This window comes from Rhinolophus hipposideros (genome assembly GCF_964194185.1).
Source record: "Rhinolophus hipposideros genome assembly, chromosome: 17".
NCBI classification, from domain to species: domain Eukaryota; kingdom Metazoa; phylum Chordata; class Mammalia; order Chiroptera; family Rhinolophidae; genus Rhinolophus; species Rhinolophus hipposideros.
In genome coordinates this window covers 30,026,692-30,050,940 of record NC_138063.1, presented here as the reverse complement: position 1 = coordinate 30,050,940, position 24,249 = coordinate 30,026,692, and the positions used below count along the sequence as shown (strand labels likewise).

At 39.3% G+C, this 24,249-nt stretch overlaps 2 protein-coding genes across 18 annotated transcripts in view; one reads left to right on the top strand and one right to left on the bottom strand.

Annotated features, from left to right (window-relative positions):
* The window catches only part of TPGS2 (tubulin polyglutamylase complex subunit 2), a 33,524-nt gene extending 24,525 nt beyond the window's left edge, over nt 1-8,999 (bottom strand). For 7 of the 12 annotated variants that reach the window (XR_013995242.1, XR_013995243.1, XR_013995244.1 and 4 more), the window contains exons 1-2: nt 8,665-8,800; nt 1,420-1,499 (exon numbers count right to left, since the gene is read on the bottom strand). Coding sequence is in view for 4 of the 12 variants with exons in the window: in XM_081078172.1 (XP_080934298.1) it covers nt 1,420-1,499; nt 8,665-8,746 (162 nt within the window). In the remaining 8 variants the exon portion in view is untranslated. Of the gene's footprint in view, nt 1-1,419; nt 1,500-1,621; nt 1,759-8,664 lie in introns of all 12 variants that reach the window. The other 5 variants (XR_013995240.1, XM_081078175.1, XR_013995241.1 and 2 more) reach the window with 4 other exon arrangements.
* KIAA1328 overlaps nt 8,909-24,249 on the top strand; it is a gene marked incomplete at its 5' end in the record, with an annotated part of 265,288 nt that continues 249,947 nt past the window's right edge. For 5 of the 6 annotated variants that reach the window (XM_081078167.1, XM_081078170.1, XM_081078169.1 and 2 more), the window contains 3 exons: nt 8,909-9,209; nt 15,372-15,407; nt 16,067-16,209. In XM_081078167.1, the coding sequence (XP_080934293.1) occupies nt 8,909-9,209; nt 15,372-15,407; nt 16,067-16,209 (480 nt within the window). Of the gene's footprint in view, nt 9,210-15,274; nt 15,408-16,066; nt 16,210-24,249 lie in introns of those variants that run through there. The other variant, XM_081078171.1, reaches the window with a different exon arrangement.

Sequence of the window (24,249 nt, the reverse complement as noted above, 5' to 3'; positions counted from 1 at the left end):
GTCCCCCCTGCCTTTTTTTTAATGGTTCCTGTTTGCTCCCAAGATAAAGAGCAAACTCCTGATGATTTAAGAAGGTTTACATGTCCTGGCCCTTATCAACCTGTCTCCCTTGCTCTCCTGTGCTCCAGCCACATTGACCTTCTTTAAGCTCCTGGAAAATATAATCCTTCCTATTGCGAAGCTTTCACAGAGGTTGCGAGCCCCTTCTTCCCAGATCTCATCTGCCGGCTTAACAACTTCTCACAGTTGACTTCTTTGGGAAAAACTTTTCTCACCCTCCAGACTAGGTCAGGCCCCCTGACTATGCTCCTTTACCTCTCTTTCAGTCTGCTGTGTAATTATTCTTGCAATGATTTGTACTGTCTTAGACAGCAAGGTCAAGTAGTAAGAAACTGTGCCCTTTTTGATTATCACTGATTTCCCAGGACTCAACACCAAGCACAATTCCTGGCCCTTTTGAGAAGCTTAAAACTTTTGTTGAATAAATGAATGAAAATTCAGAGGAGGGTTGGGAAGCACTAGCTATTAATCTGGGTAGTCCTCTACTATCCTTAACCACGTTCTGCCCGGCATGCTATTAACCTTTAATTTTTCCTTTCCTTGTTGGATTTTTAGTTTCTACTGCCTCCATATGATAGGCTCAGAGGAGATGCTCTACGGAGGTCTGATAATTAAGTTCGCAAACTTGTTGCAACGATGTTGCTAATCTTTTTTGATATCAGAGGGATTATTCATCGTGAATTTGTACCAACTGGACAAACAGTTAACCCAGTTTACTATTTGGATAGGCTGAAAAGGCTGCGTGAAAGAGTTAGATGACCTGAACTTTTCGCCAACAATTGATGGCCCTTGCATCGTGACAATGCACCAGCTCACAGGACACTGTCTGTGAGGGAGTTTTTAGCCAGTAAACAAATAACTGTATTGGAACACCCTCCCTACTCATCTGACCTGGCCCCCAATGACTTTTTTCTTTACCCGAAGATCAAGGAAATATTGAAAGGAAGATATTTTGATGACATTCAGGACATCAAGGTCTAATACGATGAGAGCTCTGATGGCCATTCCAGAAGAAGAGTTCCAAAATTACTTTGAAGGGTGGACTGGCGTCGGTACATAGCTTCCCAAGGGGAGTACTTCCAAGGTGACCATAGTGATATTTGGCAATGAGGTATGCAGCACTTTTTCTAGGACGAGTTCGCAAACTTAATTGTCACACCTTTGTATGTTGGGGAAGTGGCATGGAATGGAAGAGACTGTAAGTGGCCTGCATAGGAACAAAAAGAAGCGTGAACTCTACTTTGAAGGAGGCTGTGGCTTAGGTAAGAATAGGTTTCCTGCCCTAATCTTTCCTTCTCAGGGTCACTTAAGTTGACTTCTCTTTGCTGGAAGGTGAGGATTGAACAGGGCAACACTTACTTGTTCCCATGAAGAAATCATATGACGTTCAGCAGGTGCCTTTTCTATGATGGTCACCTCTGTGACTCCTGGGGACGATTCTGAAAGAGGAAAAAGAGACTGTAGAGCTGCAATTGGCCCGCTCTCACACATTTCTACAATAGAGGTTGACTAACTGTGGATGACTGCTCTAAGACCGATTCCTCTGCGGAGCATTTCTTACCTGTGATAAAAGCAGGGAAGAACTGGTTGTTCCCTCAAAGGCACTCAGTCCCGTCACCTAGGACCAAGTTGACTACCTCGTAAAGAAGGACATCACCAGCGTGCCACCTGTACTCAGTCACTGCTCAGACATTCAGCCTATTGAACAAAAATCACAGGTTCTACATTCTTAGTGATTTTACAGTGACCTTCTCAGCAAGTTAAATCTATAGACTTAAGACATGGTGAAAAGGAATAAGGGATAGCCCCACAATAACTTTTAAAAGACATAAAACTGATTTGATTTTTTTTCTAAATAAAACACATCTTCTACTCTAAGGTCCAGGATATAGAAGCTAGGTGGACACTATGAAAAAATGGAACCCATGTTTCCTAAGGTCATTGCAGATGTAATTAGTTAAGATGAGGTCATACTAGAGGAGGGTGGACCCTAAATCCAGTATGACAGGTGTCCTTATAAAAAACACTACATGAAGAGAAGAGACATGCACAGAGGGAAGGCAGCCACGAGAAGATGGAGTGAGGCATCTATAAGACAAGGATCGCCAGAGACTGCTGGCAAACCAGCAGAGGCTAGGAAAAGGAGAGGCAGAAGCCTCCTCCTCCAGGTTTTAGAATATTCATGGCCCCGCTGACACCTTGGTTTCGGACTTTTGGCCTTCTGAACTCTAAGAGAATAAATCCCTGTTGTTTTAAGCCACCCAGTTTGTGGTATGTTATATGGTAGGTAGCCCTAATATGAAGCCATCCACCTTTTTGTGTGTGTGATATTGCGTAGATTATTGTTTTAGGCCCTAGTCACTGCAAGTCTAGATGCAATCAAAGCCATAAATTCTCCCTTTGCTGGCCCATCCGCAGTACATCACCAGACGATCTTCTCCACACCTACGCTTGTTTCCTATCACATAGTTTTCCGCTCTCTCTTTGGTCTGGAAGATAAGGCCCTTGTAGTATAACTGTTTGGTTTTATCCTCTTCTACCCCAGAGTCCAAACTCTCTGTTTCAGTTGTGTCAGTTTATTCATCGTCTCCATTACTCTGTCCCCCCACAAATCAAATCTGTGTTCATCTTTGATTACGGAAGAAACATGCACACCCAAACATGTCCATGTTTCCCTCCATTGACCCAAGTCCTACCCACACTTGAAGGCCATCTTGAAGTTCCACCTCCTTACATTTCAGTTGACTGAAGCTCACAGAGATCTCTACTTTTCCTGATATCCTAGCCCATCACATATAGGGTCTTTTTCTTTCAAAGCTCTGTGTTGCTAAGGTGGTCTTGCAGTCATACTAAGAACCACAAATGGTCTCCAGCCACATCCACTCCAGTCAGGGAAATGTCACTGGGGGCTCCCCACAAGTAGTATGGGCCCAGGTGGGTGCCTCAGGCATTCAGAGCTGATAGCACCACTACCAACAGGCTGAGACAGACATAATACATTCGATTATTCAGTTTATAACAGGCCTAAGTGGAGGGGCTAGAGGCTCAGACAAAACTGCTGCGGTGCTACTGCAGATGAAGGCATATTATACCTCAGCTTTGACCCCTCCAGGATAGGCCAACTGGTCAGCATGCTGACTTTAGAAACTTGCACATAAGTTGCTTAGGAAGTGCCCACTATAGACCCTGTTGTCCGACCCTTCAGCACTGGTGGGGAGGAGGTGCTCGCTCTATTTCAGGGGATTGGTATAAATGATCTCCTTTCATTTTTCGATAATCTTGTGAAGCCAGCATCATTACTCTCATTTTAAAGATAAAGAAACTGAGGTTAAGAGATATTAAATCATTTCACAGAAAGAAACTGATGACCACAGCAGTGGACAACAAGCCTAATGCTTTTCTACCATGTTGTGTTAGTAGCTAATTCCTACAGCTACTAACTGGAGGAGTTTTTCCTACAGCACCAAACAATTCTCAGACACCCCGCCAGGTGCCCCACAATTCAACTCAACTAACTACCAGGAGATAGCCTCCGATTGCAGGTTAAAGGTTCAGACCCACAAGACCGCCCTCCCCTCCAGATACCAATGACAAGTCCAGGTTGTTACCTAATGCTTCTGACTGACTGGTTATACACCAGGAGTTCCCATGACCCCCTCCTTGGGTTTAATTAGTTTGCTAGAGTGGCTCACAGAATTCAGGAAACCTATCTACTCACTAGGTTACTGGTTTACTACAAAGGATACTACAAATCAACAGCCAGATGAAAAGATGCAAAGGGCGAGGTCCTGAACAAAGGAGCATCTGCCCTCGTGGAGTTTGAGGCGCAGGATGGTTGCAGGAGGAAGTGTTTTGGTTCACCAATCTGAGTCAACAATCCCTGAGGCGTTTAATGAGGATCTGTTATGTCCTCACCTTGGGAAAAATCACTGCCAGAGATTTGGAATATAAATATGAGATTCTGTCTCAAGAAATTTATTGCCTAGTTAGATAAATATAACAAACATGAAACAAAAGTGAAAACAAGATGATAATTATGTGTTAAACTGGGTGATACTGACCCTAAGGGCCACAGGAATTAAAGGTAGATGAAGACTGAAATAGTGATAGAAAGCATCATAAATTATGCACAGTTATCTTGGCCTTGAAGGACCACATTGCCATTCCTGTAGGCTGGCTCAATTAGCACGTAATCCTGCTCCCTTCCTAATGTGCTTTCCTACATTTTATAGACTGGACAGCTAATGAGTACATTTCCCAGATTCCACTGCAGCTAGGCTCCTGAGTACATTTCCCAGATTCCATTGCAGCTAGGCTCTCTCAGAAGGCCAAAATTCCTTCATGGAAACCAACTTGTATAAAACTTGGAAGGAGGGAATGAGCAGGTGAGGTAGAGGGCAAATGGAGACATTGGATCTTCTCAAAAGCACTGTTGCAGAGGTGCTTTGATCTCATGGGATTGAGAGTTGTTGGGGTGGCAGAAGCAGCAGCAATTTCCTAATTTGGCAGCTTCCTTATCACACTGGCTGCACGTACTTCCCACTCAGCTTACCCTTTCCTCAGTATGGTTCTCAACCTAGAGTCGGCTCCTTTCAGTTCTCCTAATGGTGTTGTAAACTAATTTTCCTTAACAGAGCCCTTTCTGCCTTAACTAGGTAAAGTGTATTTCTAGCCTTAAACTTGCTACCGTGTTTCCCCGAAAACAAGACCTAGCCTGACAATCAGCAATAATGCATCTTTTGGAGCAAAAATTAATATAAGACCCAGTATTATATTATATTAATCATACTATATTACATATTATATATTATATTACATTATATAAAACATGGTCTTCTAGTACAATAAGACTGGCTCTTATATTAATTTTTGCTCCAAAAGATGCACTAGAGCTGATTGTCCGGCTAGGTCTCATTTTCAGGGAAACACAGTATGTATTATATGGTCTGCAACTAAGAACCCTGACACATTTTGCATTTGGGGCTCACCTTTTTAAGATAGGTGAATATACTCAGAACAGAGAAAGTGGTCATTTATGTGACTTGAAAATTGTGACCACAGAGCCAAACAAATTTACACTTAATGTGTAAGGTTTTTTTATTGCTTTTTGTGTGTGGATTTCATAGGATTTTTTAATATACAAGGTCATATCATCTGTATATAACAAGTTTACTTCCTTCTTTCCAATTTTCATGTCTTTATTTCATTTTCTTGCCTAATCGCCCTGACTAGATTCTCCAGTACAATGTTAACAGAAGTGGTAAAAGGGGAATTCTCATTGTGCAGAAAAGAGTGAAAACAGCAGTCGTGATACTGCAATCTTTAGGAAGGCCTGCTTGTTGGCCCTTGGCTGGCACCTGGGAACTTGGATTTTGGGAGGTTTCCCACCATTCTCTGGTAAGAATGGCTCACTGTATCTATTAGTGCAAACAATATCGTTTATGCTCAACACCTGCTTTCCTTCTGGGAGTCTGGAATTTGGTACATACTAGGTAGAAGGTATCTAAGTGAGTGATTTCCAATAAAGGATCTGTACTCCTATGTGCAGGTGAGATTCCCTAGTAGACATAACAGGCATGTTGTCACATGTTGCTGGAGGAATTAAGTGTGTCCCATGTGATTCCGCTCAGAGGACTCTTGAAAACTTGCACTTAGTTTCCTTGACTTCGCTACAAGCACTTTTCCCTTTGCTTTTGCTGTAATAAATCACAACATGACTACCTCCCAAGTCCTATAATCCTAGCAAACCATTCAACCTCGTGTGGTCTTGGGAATCCCCAAAATATTTCTTATTCCTGATCTTAATGGAAAAACATCCAATTTTTCACCATTAAGTATGGTGTTAGCTGTGGGTTTTTCATAGATGCCCTTTTATCAGATTGAGGAAGTGATTTCTATATCCTATTTCTAGTCTATTGAATATTATTTGATCAAGAAAGGGTGTTGGATTTTTGTGCTTTCTTTGCATCTGTTGAGGTGATTATGTGGTTTTTGTCCTTTATTAACAAGGTACAATACATTACATTGATTTTCATATGTTCAACTGAAGATTCCTGGGCTAAATCACATGTGGTATATAATCCTTTATAAATGTTGCTGAATTGGGTTTCATAGTATTTTTTTGAGGATCTTTGGTTTTGGATAGAAATGTTGTAGTTCTGAAGTTATTTCATATTTTTTAGGGAGGAGAGTTTGAGAGTTTGCTTACCACACACCCATGACTGACATGGCCGACTTCAGTTACCTCAGGGTTTTTTGTGGGTTTTTTTTAGATTTTTTTTTTAATTGGGGGAGGGAAACAGGACTTTATTGGGGAACAGTGTGTACTTCCAGGACTTCTTTTTTCCCCCCAAGTCAAGTTGTGGTCCTTTCAATCTTAGTTGTAGAGGGTGCCATTCAGCTTCAAGTTGTTGTCCTTTCAGTCTTAGTTGTGGAGGGCACAGCTCAGCTCCAGGTCCAGTTGCCATTGCTAGTTGCAGGGGGCACAGCCCACCGTCCCTTGCGGGAGTCGAACTGGCAACTTTGTGGTTGAGAGGACGTGCTCCAACCAACTGAGCCATTCGGGAGCTCAGCGGCAGCTCAGCTCAAGGTGCCGTGTTCAATCTTAGTTGCAGGGGGCAGAGCCCACCATCCCTTGTGGGACTCCAGGAGTTGAACTGGCAACCTTGTGGTTGAGAGCCCACTGGCCCATGTGGGTATCAAACCGGCAGCCTTCGGAGTTAGGAGCATGGAGCTCTAACCGCCTGAGCCACCTCATGTTTTTAAAAAATCCCTTTAACATATTATCTTTTCAAAATAAAATAAAAATATAATTGATTTTCAATTTATGATTATTAACTTGAAATTAAGAGTTTTTGATTAAATTTATAAAGAGAATTTTTTACAGGAGGCTAGATTCACTATGCGTTTTAATTACCAGAGTTGTTTAATTCCTTAGTGAGATTTTTGCCTTGAAGTGCTACCAGTTTGCCAGACATCTGAAATGTTTAACAGATAGAATATATTAAAAGTACAAGTGAAATTTAAAATGTTTATAGTCATTTAATTATTTAGGTATTTAAATCAAACTGGCAGCTTAAGGGAAATTTAGTTGGCTTGACTTGAGTAATTAAACATTAATCAAAAGAAAATAACTTATTTACAGAAAAATTCCTAGGTTTATAAAAAGAATAATGAAGTATGCCCGTGGAATAGCAGGTATGAAGCAAGCCCAACTAAATCCAGGAGTACAAGTAACAGAGTAGAAGTTTGGATAATAATGAGGAGGTAGGACATGGGTGGTCTTGATTAGATCTCTCTTTCATTTCTAAAATTTATCACTTCTCCCAAACACATCCTGGTGTTTCATGCCTCATTTACTGTTTTAGGCACTGGGAAATACAGGGGAGAACAAAATAAAGTTCCTATCCTCATGGACCTCTACTACAGAAAAGAGACAAATTTAAAAAGCAACCAAGTAAATACAGAATTTCAAGTAGTGACAAAATCATGAGGATAAAAAAAAAATGTAGGCTAAGGGAAGAGAGAGAGATAGGGAAGGGTGTTATTAGAACTATAATCAGGAAAGGCTTCTCTGAGGTAGTGATATTTAATCAGAGATATGAACGAAGTGAGAAAGACTCAGATTTAGAGGAAGGTAATTTCAGGTGAAGGGTCTAGCAAAGAGCAAAGGCTTTGAAGGGGGAACAAGCTTGATATGTTTATGGTACAAAAAGGAGGCCACTGTGCCGAAAGCACAGTGAAAGTAAGGTCAGAAAGACAGATGAAGGCAGATCATAAGGATCAATGGTACAGAATTTGGATTTTATTATAAACGTGATAGTAAGGCATCAAAGCATTCCATACGGCAGTCATAGTCTGCCTTTCTCCTCCTTGGTTATCTGTCTAACTCCCATTTGTCTTTCAAAATCTAGCATCCTCATGTCCTGTGGGACATATTCCTTAAGTCTCCAGATAAAGTCAATTCTGTGTACTACTTCAGAATTATAGATAATAGATTACGGGCCACCTCTCACACTCCTGGGGATCTAGTCTTGAATTTTTCACAAATTCACATAAACGTTATTTATTTCCCCCCCCCACATTTGAAACCCCAGAGCCTCACATAGCGGTGGGTGCTGCGTAAAGATACGAGAAAGTAAAAACACCCATCCCCTAGTGCAAGGCTAGGTGAGACTCCTTTGGACAGGTACACCGAGGCGCGTGGGCGTTGTCGCCCTGGGACGTCGGCTGCAGCATTCCCCCAGCTCTATCTGCTACCAGAGGAAGGGCTTGGGCTTCAAGGATACTCCCCCGGCCAAGGATGCCTCTCGGGAGAGCCACCCTCCTAACTGTCAGGTGCCTGCTGTCTCTCCTTTGCATGTTTTCGCCTGCCCTAACCGGGTCGTGCGGTGGGACCTCGGGTGGGGAGAACCTTTGGGCTTCCCAGCTCTGCGTCCGAACACTCCCGGCAAATGTTCTCCCGGCCTAGTCACGCACCCGCCTCCCCCTTTCCTCCTTAACAACGGAAGTCACAGCAACGATGCCCACTGGCGTTCAGGATCCAGCGTGGTGCCACCCCGTCCAGCAGTCTCCCCTGCCACTCCGGGTCCCCGCCCCACTCACCTAGGATGCGGGTGATCCCCAGAGTCAGTTTCTCCAGGTGCGGCTTGCTGCAGCCCACCAGTGGGGTCGACGACTCCTCCATGGCTCGAGTACCCGCTCCGCGCGCGGCCCGGGCACCGGCGGGGACCCGGCGGGACAGCGGGGCGGAGCCCAGGGTCGGACCCCGCCTCCGAGGCTCGGCCTTCAATCTCACGGCATGCCGGGAGTTGTAGTGCTCGGCGCCTGAGAACGAGGCGCGGCGAGGATGGGAGGCCCGGGCTGGTCAGGGAGTAGCAGTTCCACTGGGCGCTTCTTCCCACGACCCCGGCGAGCGCTTCCCACCACGCCACGGAAATACAGCGACTCCTCCGCCCGGACCCACCCGCCGCGCCGGGGACCGCCCTACAGGCGGGGGCGGGCCTCTGTGCCAAGCGGCCAATGGAGACGGGGTTTGGAGGCCGGGGCGGGGCGGCCCCTGCGCTACGCCCCGAGTGGCGGTTGTTTCAAGATGGCGGACGTGGCGGGCCCCTCCCGCCCGGGCGCGGCGGCGTTCTGGAGCCGGGACGGTATCCTTTGCCCGCCTGGCAGGGGGCGCCGGCACCCACCCCGGTGCGCCGAGCGGCGGGTGGTCGCGTGGGGCTCAGCGATGGGAAGAAGCTTCGTGCTAACCCCGGGGGCGGGGCCGGGCTTTCCGCCTTGCTTGGGAATTAGGTGGCAGAGCGCCTGACACTGCCTCCACATCGGGGTTCCAGGTGTGGGGACTCCATACAGAAGATGGTCTCCAGGGGTGGCCCAGCCTGAAACTGGGAGGACTCCCCATCCCCAGCCTTTGGTGACCTCGGGCCCGCCGAGGCTGTGATGAGTGCGCTTGTGGAGGAGAGAGGGGTGTTGGATGGACTGGGAGCCTTCCTCTTTGGGCTTAGGGGTGTCCTTGGAGTGTGCAGCTTAGGAGGATTTGGAACCTGCTGGGACTTCGAAGGCCTGCAGTGATGATGTCGTTCCATACTGGGGTTTTCCGAGAGGTGTGGGGCTTGATTTCAGGGGGCCGGGGTCTGGTGGTGCTGGCAATGGAATAAGACGCCCGTCGTCTTGCCTGCGCGTAGTGTAGATGTACAGGTAGCGTGCAGGGAACCACGGCCAGGATTCGGGTTCTTGGACTGTTTGGGGCTGGGGAAGCTGTAGAGCTTTTCCCCTTGTGGTCGTCTTCCCAGTGCCGTGATCTGTGATGAGATAGGTGACAGAAGTGGTTGTTGCCCAGGGTTGGGTAGATGGTTCCACCCGGAGCGTTGGTCCTGATCATTTACTTTGTGCCTGTTCGTGTTCCGCGAAGGCAGGGGGCCTGCAGGGGTGAGAGGTGTTTGTCTGGTAGGATTGGCGCGAGCGTCGTGTGGTTTGAGGCGTTGCTGTTAACTTTTGTGTCTCCTTTGCACAGTCTGCTCAGCTCCCAGTGAAACTTACCAGATTATATCGTCAGTTCCCCATAGTGAGTTGCTAGGATTCAAGTGTCATGCCATGGAGACAGGGACACGTTTGCATTCCGGGCTGTTCAGTGTTTAGTGTTAGGCACTTTCTAAACGTAATTACCACTTGTCTCCCATAGGTTGGTGAGAATCAAGTGAAATCATGCACTTGCACTGGGGATGAAAGTACACTAGTGCACTGCAAATTAAATGTTTTTTCCGTTACCTATCAGTAAGGATGCAAAGGGAGTATGTGCATTGGGAACAACTGGGCCGAAGTAGGAACTCGGGAAATTGATACAGTCCTTTCTCATGAAACACACCCTGCAATGATAGACTTTCGTGATGGAGATATTTGAAGGTTATTATAATGTGCTCCTTTAGGGTAATGGTTTTCATAACCACCTATGTGGTTTGGTTATTATTTCTTACCTTTCTTTATGACCAGTGGTATTGTTCTGATATATAACAAATGGTTGGGATGGAGTGAGCAAATCTTTTGCAGTGGGACTGATTAAGTTAATAGTTATGTAAACTGAACCCATCTATGTTCTCGGTCTTAGCAGCCCTCTACTCTCAATACATGTAATCCTATTACTCCTTATTTCATATAAAAGTCATATATCCCCCTTTTCTCTTAAATTCTCTCTTACTCTATAAAGATTTATGTAAAATACCCATGTTCCCACTGAAAGTGAAGAGTTGAAATTATATAGGGAAAATGGTGATTACATTCTATAGAAATTCAGATGTTTGAAAGGAATTGCAAGGTTACTAGTATCACCTGTTCCCCCAGCCTATCCCAATGAACATCCAGCCTAAGGTATTTTCATTTTATATCTCCACAGGACTTAAAAGCAATGTCAGATGTGAATGTGTTACTGGTTCTTTGGTATAAAGCATAGTGATAGTTATGGATCATTTGGTTTAGTCATGTGTCTTTGGATCTTGACTCTTGTCACAATGATGATTTCCCAGACTACCCCAAAGCCTTTATAGTAGAGCTTTCAATAGAAAAAGACCAAAAAGTATGTACCTGTAATCTGTTATTCTCTCCATACTATTAAAAGAAATATTTTTCAGTGCTTCCCCTAAAAAATGAGAGAAATGTGATTGAGAGATAGCCCATCCTAGATGTTTCCATCATGTGAGGACAGATCATTTGTGACTGAATGTCATCATTTTTACTATTGTTCTTATGAGTTATGCACCTCCTGCCTACTATGATTCATCAGTGCTGTTTTGTACAAGGTATGTCTTTGTACCTAATGTATAAACAATGGATATGCCACATAGTCATTTTGTGGGTTAAATCTGCAAGTAAAATATGTCCCTTCAGCCATAAACTGCTTTCCTGCTTCATTATAGTTCCTGGTAATATCAGAAGTTAATGTTTCTGCAGTGTCTAAATGTGATTGCTTAAATGCCTCAAGTGTATTATCATTAACAGTATTAATAACTTGATAATAACAAATATAGACCATAAGGGACCTGGTCAAAACATCACTGTAGTTCTAATCTCTGCCATTGACTTTTCAATTAAAAATAGACAAAGACTTAATGTTTATTGTTAAAACAATAACCAGGCATACCTCTAAGATATTGGAGGTTTGGTTCTAGACCACTGAGTATCACAATAAAGCCAGTTGTAATCTTTCTGCTGGGGGAGGGTCTTGCCTTCCATTTGTAAAAAAAATGCAACATCTGAAGCACAATAAAGTGAAAAACAGCAATAAGATGAGGTATGCCTCTACTAGCCAGGAAAGACATTGTGGTCAGTAATAAGTACATATACATGTCTGGCTGGTAAGTGATTCAAATTCAAAAGGTTAGAGGAGAGTGGGCAGTACTAAGTTTATTTCCTTCAGTTCCCAGTGATCTAGGATAGACATGAAAGTTCCTCTCTACCATTTCTGCACTGGGTTTCTAATTAATATTTTAACTGTGGGGATTTGGATAGATTGGTATCATCATTAAGGATTCTTTATTACTTGCTGAACTTGTCTTACTGAGGTGCTTCTAAAGAAACCAAACTAAGGTGGCACAGAGAACCCAATAAGAGTTTCAATATACGTTTGGTAAATATTGTATCTCTGACTTTCTCATAAAATATGTTTGTTAGGAATCTCTGTATTTGAAGAAGATAAATATTTGGGTTTGTAAGATAATGAGTGATTAGATTACAAGTGATTAGAAAGTATAGATTGGATGGAGGCAATGTCAGATAGGTTTACTCTTATTTTTAAAAATATTTGTTAAGGCCAGTTTATTTAGCGTTTTTTTATATTGAAAAGAAATTTTAGCATGCATGTTGCTAATGAGTTTTATCTCCATTTTTAAATGAACTAAAGAAAAAAAAACACTGAGGCTGGTTGGACACTGCCTCATAAAGTTAAATACATTTTCATTCTTTCATAGATGGTTTACTATGAGCCAGTCATTCTTTGATGTTTGGAGACGCAGCATTGAACAAAAGATGAAAATCATCAGCTAGTGAGATGAGATGAGGCCGTGACTAAGTAAAATATATTCTGTGTCTTATGATTACAGGTGCTATGGAGAAAAAGTAGAAAAAAGAGATCTTTTGTCTCTTATAATGCCAATACCATATTGTCTAATTATTATAGCTTTGTAATACAGTTTGAAATAGGACGTGGATGCCTCTAGCTTTGTTTTTTCTCAAGATTGTTTTGGCAATTCAAGATCTTTTGAGATTCTATACAAATTGTAGAATTATTTATTCTATGTCTGTGAAAAATATTGGAATTTTTATAGGGATTGCATTGAATCCGTAGATGGTTTTGGGTAGTATGGACACTTTAAAAATTCTTCTAATCCATGAACATGGAATATCTTTTCATTTATTTGTGTCTTCAATTTCTTTTATCAACGTCTTATAATTTTCATTGTACAGGTCTTTCACCTCCTTGGTTAAATGTTTAATTTTATGAGGCATTGTCCAAGGCATTCGTTCCTAGCTATTTTATTCCTTTTGATGCAGTTTTAAATGAGGTTGTTTTCTTAATTTCTCTGATAAGTTATTAGTGTATAACAATTGTGGGGACAGAGTCCCAGAGAGCAGTTTCCAGGCTCTTGGCCTCACGTGGAGAGGTGCTGGCTCGGGTAGTAGCTGTAACTACTGTACATCAGCTGTAACTACTGTACATCAGCTGTAACTACTTGGCCGTCAACTGTAACCAGTTAGCCACTAATATAACTGCCGTGGTTACGCTGGGGGTTGGCTGGTTGGCAGAGAAGAGGCAGGTGGATTGCGGCTCCTGCTTCCTGTGTCTCCATCCCAGCCGCCAGCGAGAATAAAATGGTATGACTCCCCTATCTATGGCTCCGTGGGTGTTCCTGTTTGGCCTCACCATATCCCGCGTTCTTATGTGGGGACCGGGATTTGAAACCCTGCCTTACAGCAAAGCAACAAATTTTTGCACATTGATTTTGTATCTTGCAACTTTACTGAATTTGTTCATTCTAACTGCCTTTTGGTGGAGTCTTTGGGGTTTCCTATGTATAATATGCCATCTGTAAACAGAAGCTTGTGGTAGGTCTCTGCAGTTGTGTTTCTCTTAAAGAAATAGAAAGCAAAGTTATTAGCTGACAGTAAGGATGGAGAAAGCAGTGTCAGGTTTGAGAAGAGAGGAGAAACTGTAAAATACTTGATGAGCTTTCAAATCAGGTGCAGCTGAGTGGGGTCCTCTGTGGCTGGTCTCTTCCGGCTGTGAGCAGGCTCCTTTGTGAATGGTCTAAGGATGTGAGGTATGTTTTTCAGGGCTTAGTCATGTTAGTCTTTCCATAGATCGTCCTTGGAAAATAGTCTGCAAATTTTATCATTATTGTAACTTCTAATTGAAGACAGGGCCATATAGAGCATGTCCTGAGTCATCTTGGATTTTTTCCACCTGGGTTCTTTTTCCCATGTGTATATTTACAACAGCAAATAATTGAACATGTATTGAGCACTCGCTGTGTGCTAGTCCCAAGGGATGTAAAAATAAATCCGTTTTTGCTGTTAAAGAGCCTGCACAATTGCATTTGTAAGGCTTTTTATAGATTGGGTGTCAGCAAATTTAAAAATGATCTCTAATAGGGTCTAATTTTTGGTTTATCTGTTTTATGCGCCTCTTAAAATTTTCTAAGCTCCATCTCTGATATTTGAGGGAATTTAAAGTTTAGGGGTACTAGCTGTCAGCCAAAATCTTAAAGCTGTGATAGTATATGTGCTGCTCTGGGGACCTGTTAGAAACCAGCTGGCAACTCAGACAGGATGCACCATCTTTGTATTCCTAAATTCCTGTAGGAATTCTATGCATATCCAATTAGCGTCTCCTGAAAAGACTCCATTACTAGGGTTGATCATGAGCTGAAATATATGGACATTTTGAACATGTTATTAAATCTACTGTTTTACTGCAGTTTTTTCAAGGAAGGAAATAGTTAATGATTTGTCTGGAAATCTTAGGAAAAAAATACCTTTTATAAAAGAACAGAAAACTTTGGAATATTTTAGATCATTTGGAAAAAATGTTCAGGTCCTTCCTTCCTGCAAGTGTTCTCAAATTGTGGGTGTATCTGGATTTAGATATGGTTCTGAATAAAATTTTGTTTCTGGAAAGAAAGCTTTCCTATTGTATTGGTTTTCTTTCTGTAGCAGTATTATGGTTTTAGCATTCCTACATTTCTCCTTTGGAAATTCAAAATACTGTAGTTCTTTTTGTCTGAAATTTCTTCCGCTTGTTAAATAGTAGGGCTTCGTGGGACATTTCATGAAGGCACTACAGAAGAATAAAAATTGCCTTTGTGTTTACATGATTGACTTGCCCTCAAACTGTTCTTCACATCTAAAGCTCATTTTGAAATTATTTATTCATGCCTAAAATAACTTGCTAGCTCTCCAGTAATAAGTAAACTGGAGCACTGAACTCCTTTGTTTAAAAAAGGAAAGGAAAGGAAAGAAACCTAACAGCAGAATTTATAGTGTAGGATATCTCACTTGGGAATAAGCATGGTTAAAAGTTTTATGGTACAAGGCCTCCCAAAAATTTTACAAAATATGTAGTTTCTACAAAGGTGAACTTTAAAAGAATGTTTATTTTGCTACATTTAACTCAATTACTTTGCTTTCTAAGTTTTATTTTTAAAAGTTAGTTATAAATTCCCAGGTCAAAAGAAATTATTATAACAGAAGTACAGAACAGAACCAGCATTTGGATATTGGATAATCTCTTCTAGTATTTTCCTTCATGTCCTCCTGTACAGTTTCTGATGAAGACCAATCAGTAGTATATGTTCCAGGTATGATTTTCTATGTTAATTTGGTAAGCTTCCTATGCTTCTTAAGTGTTAGGAGAAAGATAAAAAAACATTTGGACATCTCTGCAGGTATAACTGGATGAGGAACAGTTCATTAGAATCTAAAATTAAAAAAAAAATTGGTATGACCCTATTAAGGTTCAAAATACTGCCTTATACTTCATTCGTGTATTAAAGAGCAAGAAATACTTTTCTGATTTTTTATATTACAAATAATAGCCTAAATTTAATATTTCAAAGAAAAGTGTGAAAACTTCTTGATAAAGGGTTTATGCAATAGACTCTTTAAAGTTTACTGGTTATTTCAGATGAGTAGTAAAACTGAACTATTTAAGGTACCCCTATATTGTGAAAAATCAGATCTTTAATTTCTCCTAAGTTAGGGTATGTGTGGCATGTTGTAGTTTATTGGCTTTGATATGACTTATGAATGTTCAGGCATCTTTTAAAAATATTTCAACTGAATCTTTAATACATTCAAAACAATCTTTTCACAATTATTATTTACCTTTAAAATGAAGTTAGAGTTTTCCCTATCAGGTCTTGTAAAGTTGAGGATATCAAGGAAGAGGTTCATGGGGGGAGGGTTTAATAAAATGTGAAGATATAATTTTGAAATCTTATTTGATGGAAATCCTTAGGAATTTCTACAGAAGGAAATACCAGATCAAGACACAAGTCGATGAGCCCAAAAACTAATGTTAAACTTAAGACTTCCAGGGTGACTGCTGCTTCCGTCTCTGTGGAGTCGATGAAAGGTGCAGGAGATTCAGTAAATGAACAGGTTAGTAATTTCTTACTTGTTTTTTTTTTTTTTATTATTATTCTCCAATCTTTATAAATGCTGACCAGTAACTGATTTTTCTGTGATGACCAATAACTGATATACAGAGGGTGCCAAAAAATATATATATACACATTTTAAGAGAGGCAAAAACTGTATTAAAATTGTAATACAATGAATGACACTAGCATTCATCTGATTAATGCCATCTTTTGAGTGAACATCATACTACACATTGCTACTGTAATTCAATTCAACTTCGAAAAGTAATACATAGATAACATCTCTTAAAATGTGTACATTTTTTTGCCACCCCCATATGTGGGTGGAAGAGTCTTTAAAAGAACATTAGATGATCTATAAGCATTCTGAAAAGATAGAGAGGATGATTGTAAGGTGCTTTAATATGCTTGATGTGAATATAAAGTGTTGTGCTCCAAAAATATCTGGGCTTGCCTCAGTTAAGAAAATTTATTATCTTGGTATGTATCAAAAGACCTACATTCTCATCTGTGTGGGGTTAGTAAATCAAATCGACAAGTTTTTTACATTAGGCTTCTGTTACGATTTTCTTCATGTGAATTCGTATTAATTGCTGATGGATAAATCCTTAAATATAAGAAAGATGTTTTTTTCAGGCAGCCGGTTAGCTCAGTTGGATAGAGTGCAATGCTCATAATACCAGGGTTGCAGGTTTGATCCCCGCATGGGTCAGTGTGAGCTGCGCCCTCCACAACTAGATTGAAACAACTACTTGACTTGGAGCCGATGAGTCCTAGAAAAACACCCTTAAAATAAATTAAAAAGTTTTAAAAAAAAAAAGATGTTTTTATTTTTAAAAAAATTAGCCTGCATTATTGTTGTTATTGTTATTTCCTTCACTTGGAAAACAATTTTATAAAGACTCTTCATTTTTATAGCTCAGTCATTGATTTCTCCTTCATCTTTGCCTCTGTAATAGTATCTATACATTTTACTTATTTTTTGTTATATTTTGTCTTCCCAAGCAAAGTTTAAGTCATGGTTTGGCAATTTATGACCTATAGGCCAAATCTGCTTGCCACCTGTTTTGTAAATAAAGTTTTATTAGAACACAGCCACACTTATTATTTTAGTATCTATGGCTTCTTTTGTGTTCAATGGCAGAGTGTTCAATGGCTACAGGGACTGCACGCCCACAAAGCCAAAAACATTTACTATTGAACCCTTTATACTTTATAGAAAAAGTTTTTAAATGCTTGGCTTATGTTCTTGAGTTTATTACTAATCATTATGTTGAGTAGTGTACAGGATTTAGCTGTAGGCCAACTTGTGTTACTTGTATCCCCAATGTGCTCACTTCGCGCTAGGATGTAAATAGTTGAATTTGCAAGTTCTTATTAGAAATTGAAGTTTTTTTAATGTAATTGTTTTATATTCAACTGTAGCCTTTTGTATTAAGTCCATACTCATGATTCTGTTGGCTTATTAGCTATAATTCTTTGTTGGGCCTTTTCACTGCTTTGGGGATTGTAGTATACATCTTTAATTTATCATAGAGTATTTTCAAGTGATATTTTCTCACTTCACCTGTAATTTAAGTATCATTCAACAGTGTAAATCCTGACTTTTGTGATATTGTCATACATTTTACTTCTATACATGAACCCCCAAATATATTTTTGTTATTTTGTTTTAAATAGTCAACTGTCACTTATTTTCAAATTGAGATATATTTCACATGTTTATTCTTTTCAGTATATAATGTATTGGGTTTTTGTATAGTCACAGAATTGTGGATCCATAACCACGGTCTAATTCCAGAACATTTTCATCACCCCAGAAAGAAACTCCATATTTATTAGCAATCACTCCCCTTTCCCCAGTCATCTCAGCCCCACTTTTAGTCTGTATAGATTTGTCTATTCTGGACATTTCATATAAATGGAATTTTATAATATGTGGCCTTTGGTGACTGGCTTCTTTTGCTTAGTGTAATGATTTCAAGGTTTCATCTATGTTGTATCATGTATTATTATTTCATTCCTGAATGAAATGTACATTTTGTTTATCCATTTATCAGTTGAAGAACATTTGAGCTATTATACTTTTCTGGCTGTTTTGAATAATAATATTTCTGTGAACATTTATGTACAAGTTTAAACAAATAATATGGATAATATGATATATATAAGATATACATGTTTCCAGTTTCCTTGGGTATATATACCTAGAAGTAGAACTGCTGAGTCATATAGTGATTGTGTTTAACCTTTTGACAAACTGCCCAAGTGGCTACATCTTTCTTATTCTTATTGCAAAGATATTTCCCTAATGACTAATAATGATGAGCATCTTTTTACAAAAGTGCCACTTGGCTATTTGTACATGTTCCTTAGAGAAAGGATCTGCTCAGATCCTTTTCAATTGGATTGTCTTCTTGTTGCATTGTAAGAATTCTTTATAGATTCCATCTGTAAGTCCCTTAGGAGATAGATGATTGAAAATATTTTCTTCCATTCTGTGCATTGTCTTTTCACTTCTTGTTAGTGTCTTTTGTAGCACAATAGTTTTTATTTTGATGAAGTCCAGTATATCTATTTTTTTCTTTTGTTGCCTATGCTTTGCTGTCATATCTAAAGAAATCACTGGCTAATCCAGTCTCAAAGATTTACATCAATATTTTCTTCTAAGAGTTTTATGTTTTTAGATATTACATTATTACATTTGATCCATTTTGATTTAATTTTTATATATGGTGTGGGTAGTGACCCAACTTCATTGTTTTGCATGTGCCTACCTAATTGTCCCAGCATCATTTGTTGAAGAGACTTCTTTTCCCTTTGTTTGTCATGGCACCCTTATTAAACAATCTGTTGACCACATATTATGCTAAGTGAAATCAGTCACACTGAGAAAGACAAATACCACATTATGTCTCTTATATGTGGAATCTAAAGAGCAAAATAAATGACCGAACAAAATAAACCCGCTCATAGATAGAACAAACTGATGGTTGCCAGAGGGGAGGGAATTTGGGGAACTGGAGGAAAAAGGTGAAGGGATTAAGTACAAACTGGTCGTTACAAAATAGTCATGGGGATAGAAAGTATAGCATGGAGAATATAGTCAATAATATTGTAATGAGTATAGTGCCTGGTGGGTACTAGACTAATGGGGGAGGAGAATCATTGCATAAATTATGTAAATATCTAACCACTATGCTGTGCACCTGAAACTAATATAAAATAATACTGAATGTCAACTGTAACTGAAAAAAGTGAATGATTTTTAACAACTAAAAGAAATGTAAAAGTTTTTAAAAATCTTTTGCCATAAATGTAAGCATTTATTTGTGGACTCTCAGTTCTATTCCATTGGTATGTATTTTTCTTTTTATGCCAGTACCATGCTGTCTTAATTACTGTAGCTTTGCAGTAAGTTTTGGAACCAGGAAGTATAAGTCCTCCAAGTTTATTTTTCCTTCTCAAGAGTGTTTTGGCTATTCTGGGTCTCTTGCATTTCCATACGACTAATCGACTCAGCTTGTCAATTTCTACACAAAGATCAGCTGGGATTTTGATAGAGATTACAGTGAATTTTTAGGTCAATTTGGAGAGTACTTTCAACTTAATAATATTAAGTCTTCCAGTCCTTGAATATAATGGGTAAGATGTCTTTCCATTTATATAGGTCTTTAATTTCTTTCTAGAAATGTTTTGTGGTTTTCAGTGTACATATCTTATACTGCTTTGTTAAGTTTATTTTAGGTATTAAGTATTTGTACTTTTTGATGCTATCATAAATGGAGTTATTTTCTTTCTTTTTTTTTTTTAGATGTATGAGTCTTCCGTTGGCGAAACATGGCATACTATTTTATAGCAAACATGTTTTTAAAAAATGTGCTCTCTAAAATCATGATAGAAAGTATAGTATAGTATAGTAAATACATAAACCAGTAATGAAGACATTTGTTATCATTTTCAAGTATGTCCTGTATATAATTGTATGTGCTGTACTTTTATTTATTTATTTTTATTTTTTTGTATTTTTTTTTTATTAGTTTCAGGTGCACAAGACAAGGTAATACTTAGACGTTCATCATTTATATCCCTCCCCCCCTGGAGTTATTTTCTTAATTTCATTTTTTGATTGTTCACTTTTAGTTTATAGAGATACAGTTGATTTTAGTCTGTTGATATTGTATCCTTCAACCTTCTAAATTTACTTATTCTAATTTAATAGTTTTTTGGTGAATTCCTTACAATATTCTATACTCGTATATAAATTCTTGCCATCTGTAAACAGAGATAGTTTTACATTCCCCTTTCCACTATGGACTCCTTTTATTTCCATTGTTTTTTTAAAGAGGTTTAACAAATGCTATAAATGTGTTTTAAATTTACCCATCTAGGTTTTCATTTGATATCACTGATAACATTTTCCATTTGCCCAAAGTACTTCCTTTACATTATTATAGCTCAAATATGTTGACAATGAATTTTTTCAGCTTTTGTGTGCCTGAAAAAGTCTTTATTTCACTTTCATTTTTGAAAGACATGTTTACTGGTTATAGAATTCTGCATTGATGGTATTTTTCTTTCTGTACTTTAATAATGACACGTCACTGTTGCCTGGCTTGCATTGTTTTTGAGGAAAAGTCTGCTGTCATCCTTATTTTTATTCCTCTGTATTTAATATGTGTAAGTTTAAACTCTGGCTACTTTTCAGATTTTCTTTTGTTACCAGTTTGAAGCCATTTCATTATAGTATGCCTTGGACTGGTTTTTGAAATGTCTCTTTTGCGTGAGGTTTGTTGAGCTTTTTAAATCTGTGGGAAATTTTTCAGCCATTATGTCTTCAGATATTTTTGTATCCCCTCTCCTCTATTTAGATGACTCCAATTACACAATTATTAGGCCACTTTAAGTTATCGCACAGCTCTCTAATCCTCTGTTCATTTTTTTCTTCACTTTTTTTTGGTGTTTCTGTGTTTATCTGTGGATAGTTTGTATTGCTGTGTCTTCAGGTTCATTAATCATCGTCTGTAATGCCTAATCTGTCACTGCATTTTTCATATAAAACAATGTAGTTTTTCACTCTAGGAGTTCAGTTTGGATTTTTTTTTTTTATGTATTCCATGTCTGTACTTAACAAGCTCAGTCTGTTAGCTTCTGAAACATATGGAATATAGTTATAACTTTTTTTAATGTTCTTGTCTATAATTCTGTCATCTGAGTCACTTATAGCTAAACTTAGATTGAGTAATTTTTCTCCTAATTATGGATTGTATTTTCCTGCTTCTTTGCCTGCCTGTTTTTTTATTGTATGCCACCAGCTAGTGTGAATTTTACCTTTTTTGAGTTTCAGATATTTTTGTATTTCTATAAATAATCTTGAGCTTTCTTCTGGGACAGCATTAAGTTGTTTGATCTTTTCAAAGCTTATTTTTAAGCTTTTAAAGGTGACACCAGAGCAACTTTTAGGATAGGGCTAATTTCGCCCACTATAGGCAGTGCTCTTCTGAATGCTACTCCTGATGCCCCTTGAATTACAAGGTTTTCGACTCTGGCTAGTGGGAACATGCACTGTTCCTGGCACTGTATTAGCTACAGAGATTATTCCCACTGTTCATTTTGGGTTGTTCTTTCCCTGGCTTTGTGGTAGCTCATATACATATTATGGTTAGTACTCAGTTTTTGACTTGCAGGGGACCCTCTATAGATCTCTGGAGCTCTCTTTTTGTGTAACTCTGTCCTCTCCATTACTATGCCACGCAAACTCTAGACACCTTGGTTTTCTGGGACTCCTACCTCTATCTTCTCAAATTGGGGAGACTGCTGGAGTGCATCTAGGTTTCCCTATTTGACCTCTGAACACTGTCCTTAGGCAGTTGGTAGGATAATTGTATGTCTCACCTTATTTGGTTCCTCTCTTTCAGTGATCACTGTCCTGTGCTGTCTAATGTTTGAAAACTGTTGTTTTGTATATTTTGTCAGGTTTTTTGGTTGTTTTATGCAGTGGGGTAAATCTAGTCCCCACTAGTCCATTGTGACTAGATATGGAAGTCCCAGATGTGTGTGTGTGTGTGTGTGTGTGCGCACATATTTTTCTCAAAATGGCAATTATGTCAGTTTAAGTCTTCTGGGAAGTAGATACAGAGATGGAATTAGAAATGGAAGAGATTTAATGGAGGAAAATCCTGTAAAGAATAAAGAGTAAAATGGGCAGGGATAGGCACAGAGAGCCTTAAGATTTCACTATAGGTCTGGCATCTGTGAGGAGAAAAAAAGAAGAAAGATTGACTAAGACGAGCCTCAGACTGGAAGACAGTCTGAGGTAGTGTCTATCAGGGCAATGGGGAACTCCAGACCAGATACTGTTTTTTAAGGATGTTCGTTCCAGCAGCAGAAATGACCCTGTTCTTGCGTCTCCGCTATACCCGGTCATTGGCATTGGCATGAACACTGCAGTGGCTCCTAAACATATGGCAGCAAAGTGAGTCTATTAGCTACCTACACTCTACAGAAGGTTCTGTCTCTTTGTTAGAAGGCACGTGTTTTACTTTTCACAGTTAAATCCATTACTCATCAAGAATTAATATGTATATGATGTTAAGTTAGGGTCACGGTTCTTTTTTCTATACTGATAGTCTATTGGTCCACCACCAATTATTGAGAAGAACATTCTTTGCACCATTGGATTGCAGTGATGCCTTTGTAAATCGGTCCTTCCCTTATTATATCATCTTCTTTGGTAATTCCTATCCTCAGTTTTGTGTTTATCAATGTGTTTTTCTATGTCAGTGTTTGACAGACTTTTTCTGTAAAGGGCTAGATAGTAAGTACTTTAGCCTTTTCTATGACACACTGTAGAATGGCATATGATCAAGAGAGGAAAATGAAATTCATGTGTTCTAAAGTTCTTTTAGACGGTGTCTGTCGCAAGTACTCGTGTGTGTGTGTGTGAATGTGAATGAATGTGCATGGCTGTTTTTTAATAAAACAACAACAAAAAAAAACAGGCAGTTGGCCAAATTTGGCTTGTAGCTGTAGTTTACCAACCACTGTCATATAAAATATATTTGTTTTTTAAAGAATATTTAATCTTAAAGAATATTTAATATAATTTGGAACCTTATAGAAATGAGCTCATACTTTGTGTATTGTGTTCATGAGATTTATTTATGCTGTCTATAGTTACATTTCTTTTTTTTTTTTTCACTGATAATTCAGTGCGGGTTTAGTCAGTTATTTTAACTGAAAATATTTAACGTAAAGACTTGTTAAATTGGTGCTGGAGAACTGACAAGGCACACTTAGTTATCATACAACTGCAAGAAACAGCTACCATTTTTAGGGCCAGGAGAACAGATGGAACAGTTGGAATTATTACAATTTAGAAGTTTTGAGGAGGAGCCCCTCAGAGCTGGAACTTGGACCTCTGATGATGGGGAACCAGCCTGACTGATACTGCTGTCCCTGAGGAGATATGATAAAGGCTGGTTCTGTGAACAGGAAAGATTGCAAACTGGAGTCAGCTGTTCTTGCTAGGGATGACACTGATCGGAACAGGAAGCAAATAGGAAGGAACGTGTCCTTTCTTCCTGTAACAACCCATAACCCTCTAGTTCTTCCAGTTGGCAGAGCTTAACAGATAGCCATGTGGTAAAGAAGAATTGAGGTTTCCAGAGGCTCAGCCTCAGCAGCAGGAAGCAGAGCATGGCAGGGTAGGTTTGAAGATGAAAGTCAGTGGCATTACAACTAGTACCCATAGAATTCGTGGTATAAATACACCACAGTTTAACCATTCTCTAGTTGATAAAAGCTGATTCTCAGCTTTTTGCTGTTCAACACAATGTTGCTAAAACTCTTGCCTATGTGCAAAGAGTTCCTCTTGTTTGTTCTTTTATTCACTGCACCACTACTGAAATGTCTATTGATGGGCTATCAGCAGCTTCTCCCATTGCCAAATCCAGTGACTGCTTTCCACATTCTGTTTAGCTTTTTGAATCATTAGCACTGTTAACTCCACACTCTTCTTGAAACTTTTTCTATCTTT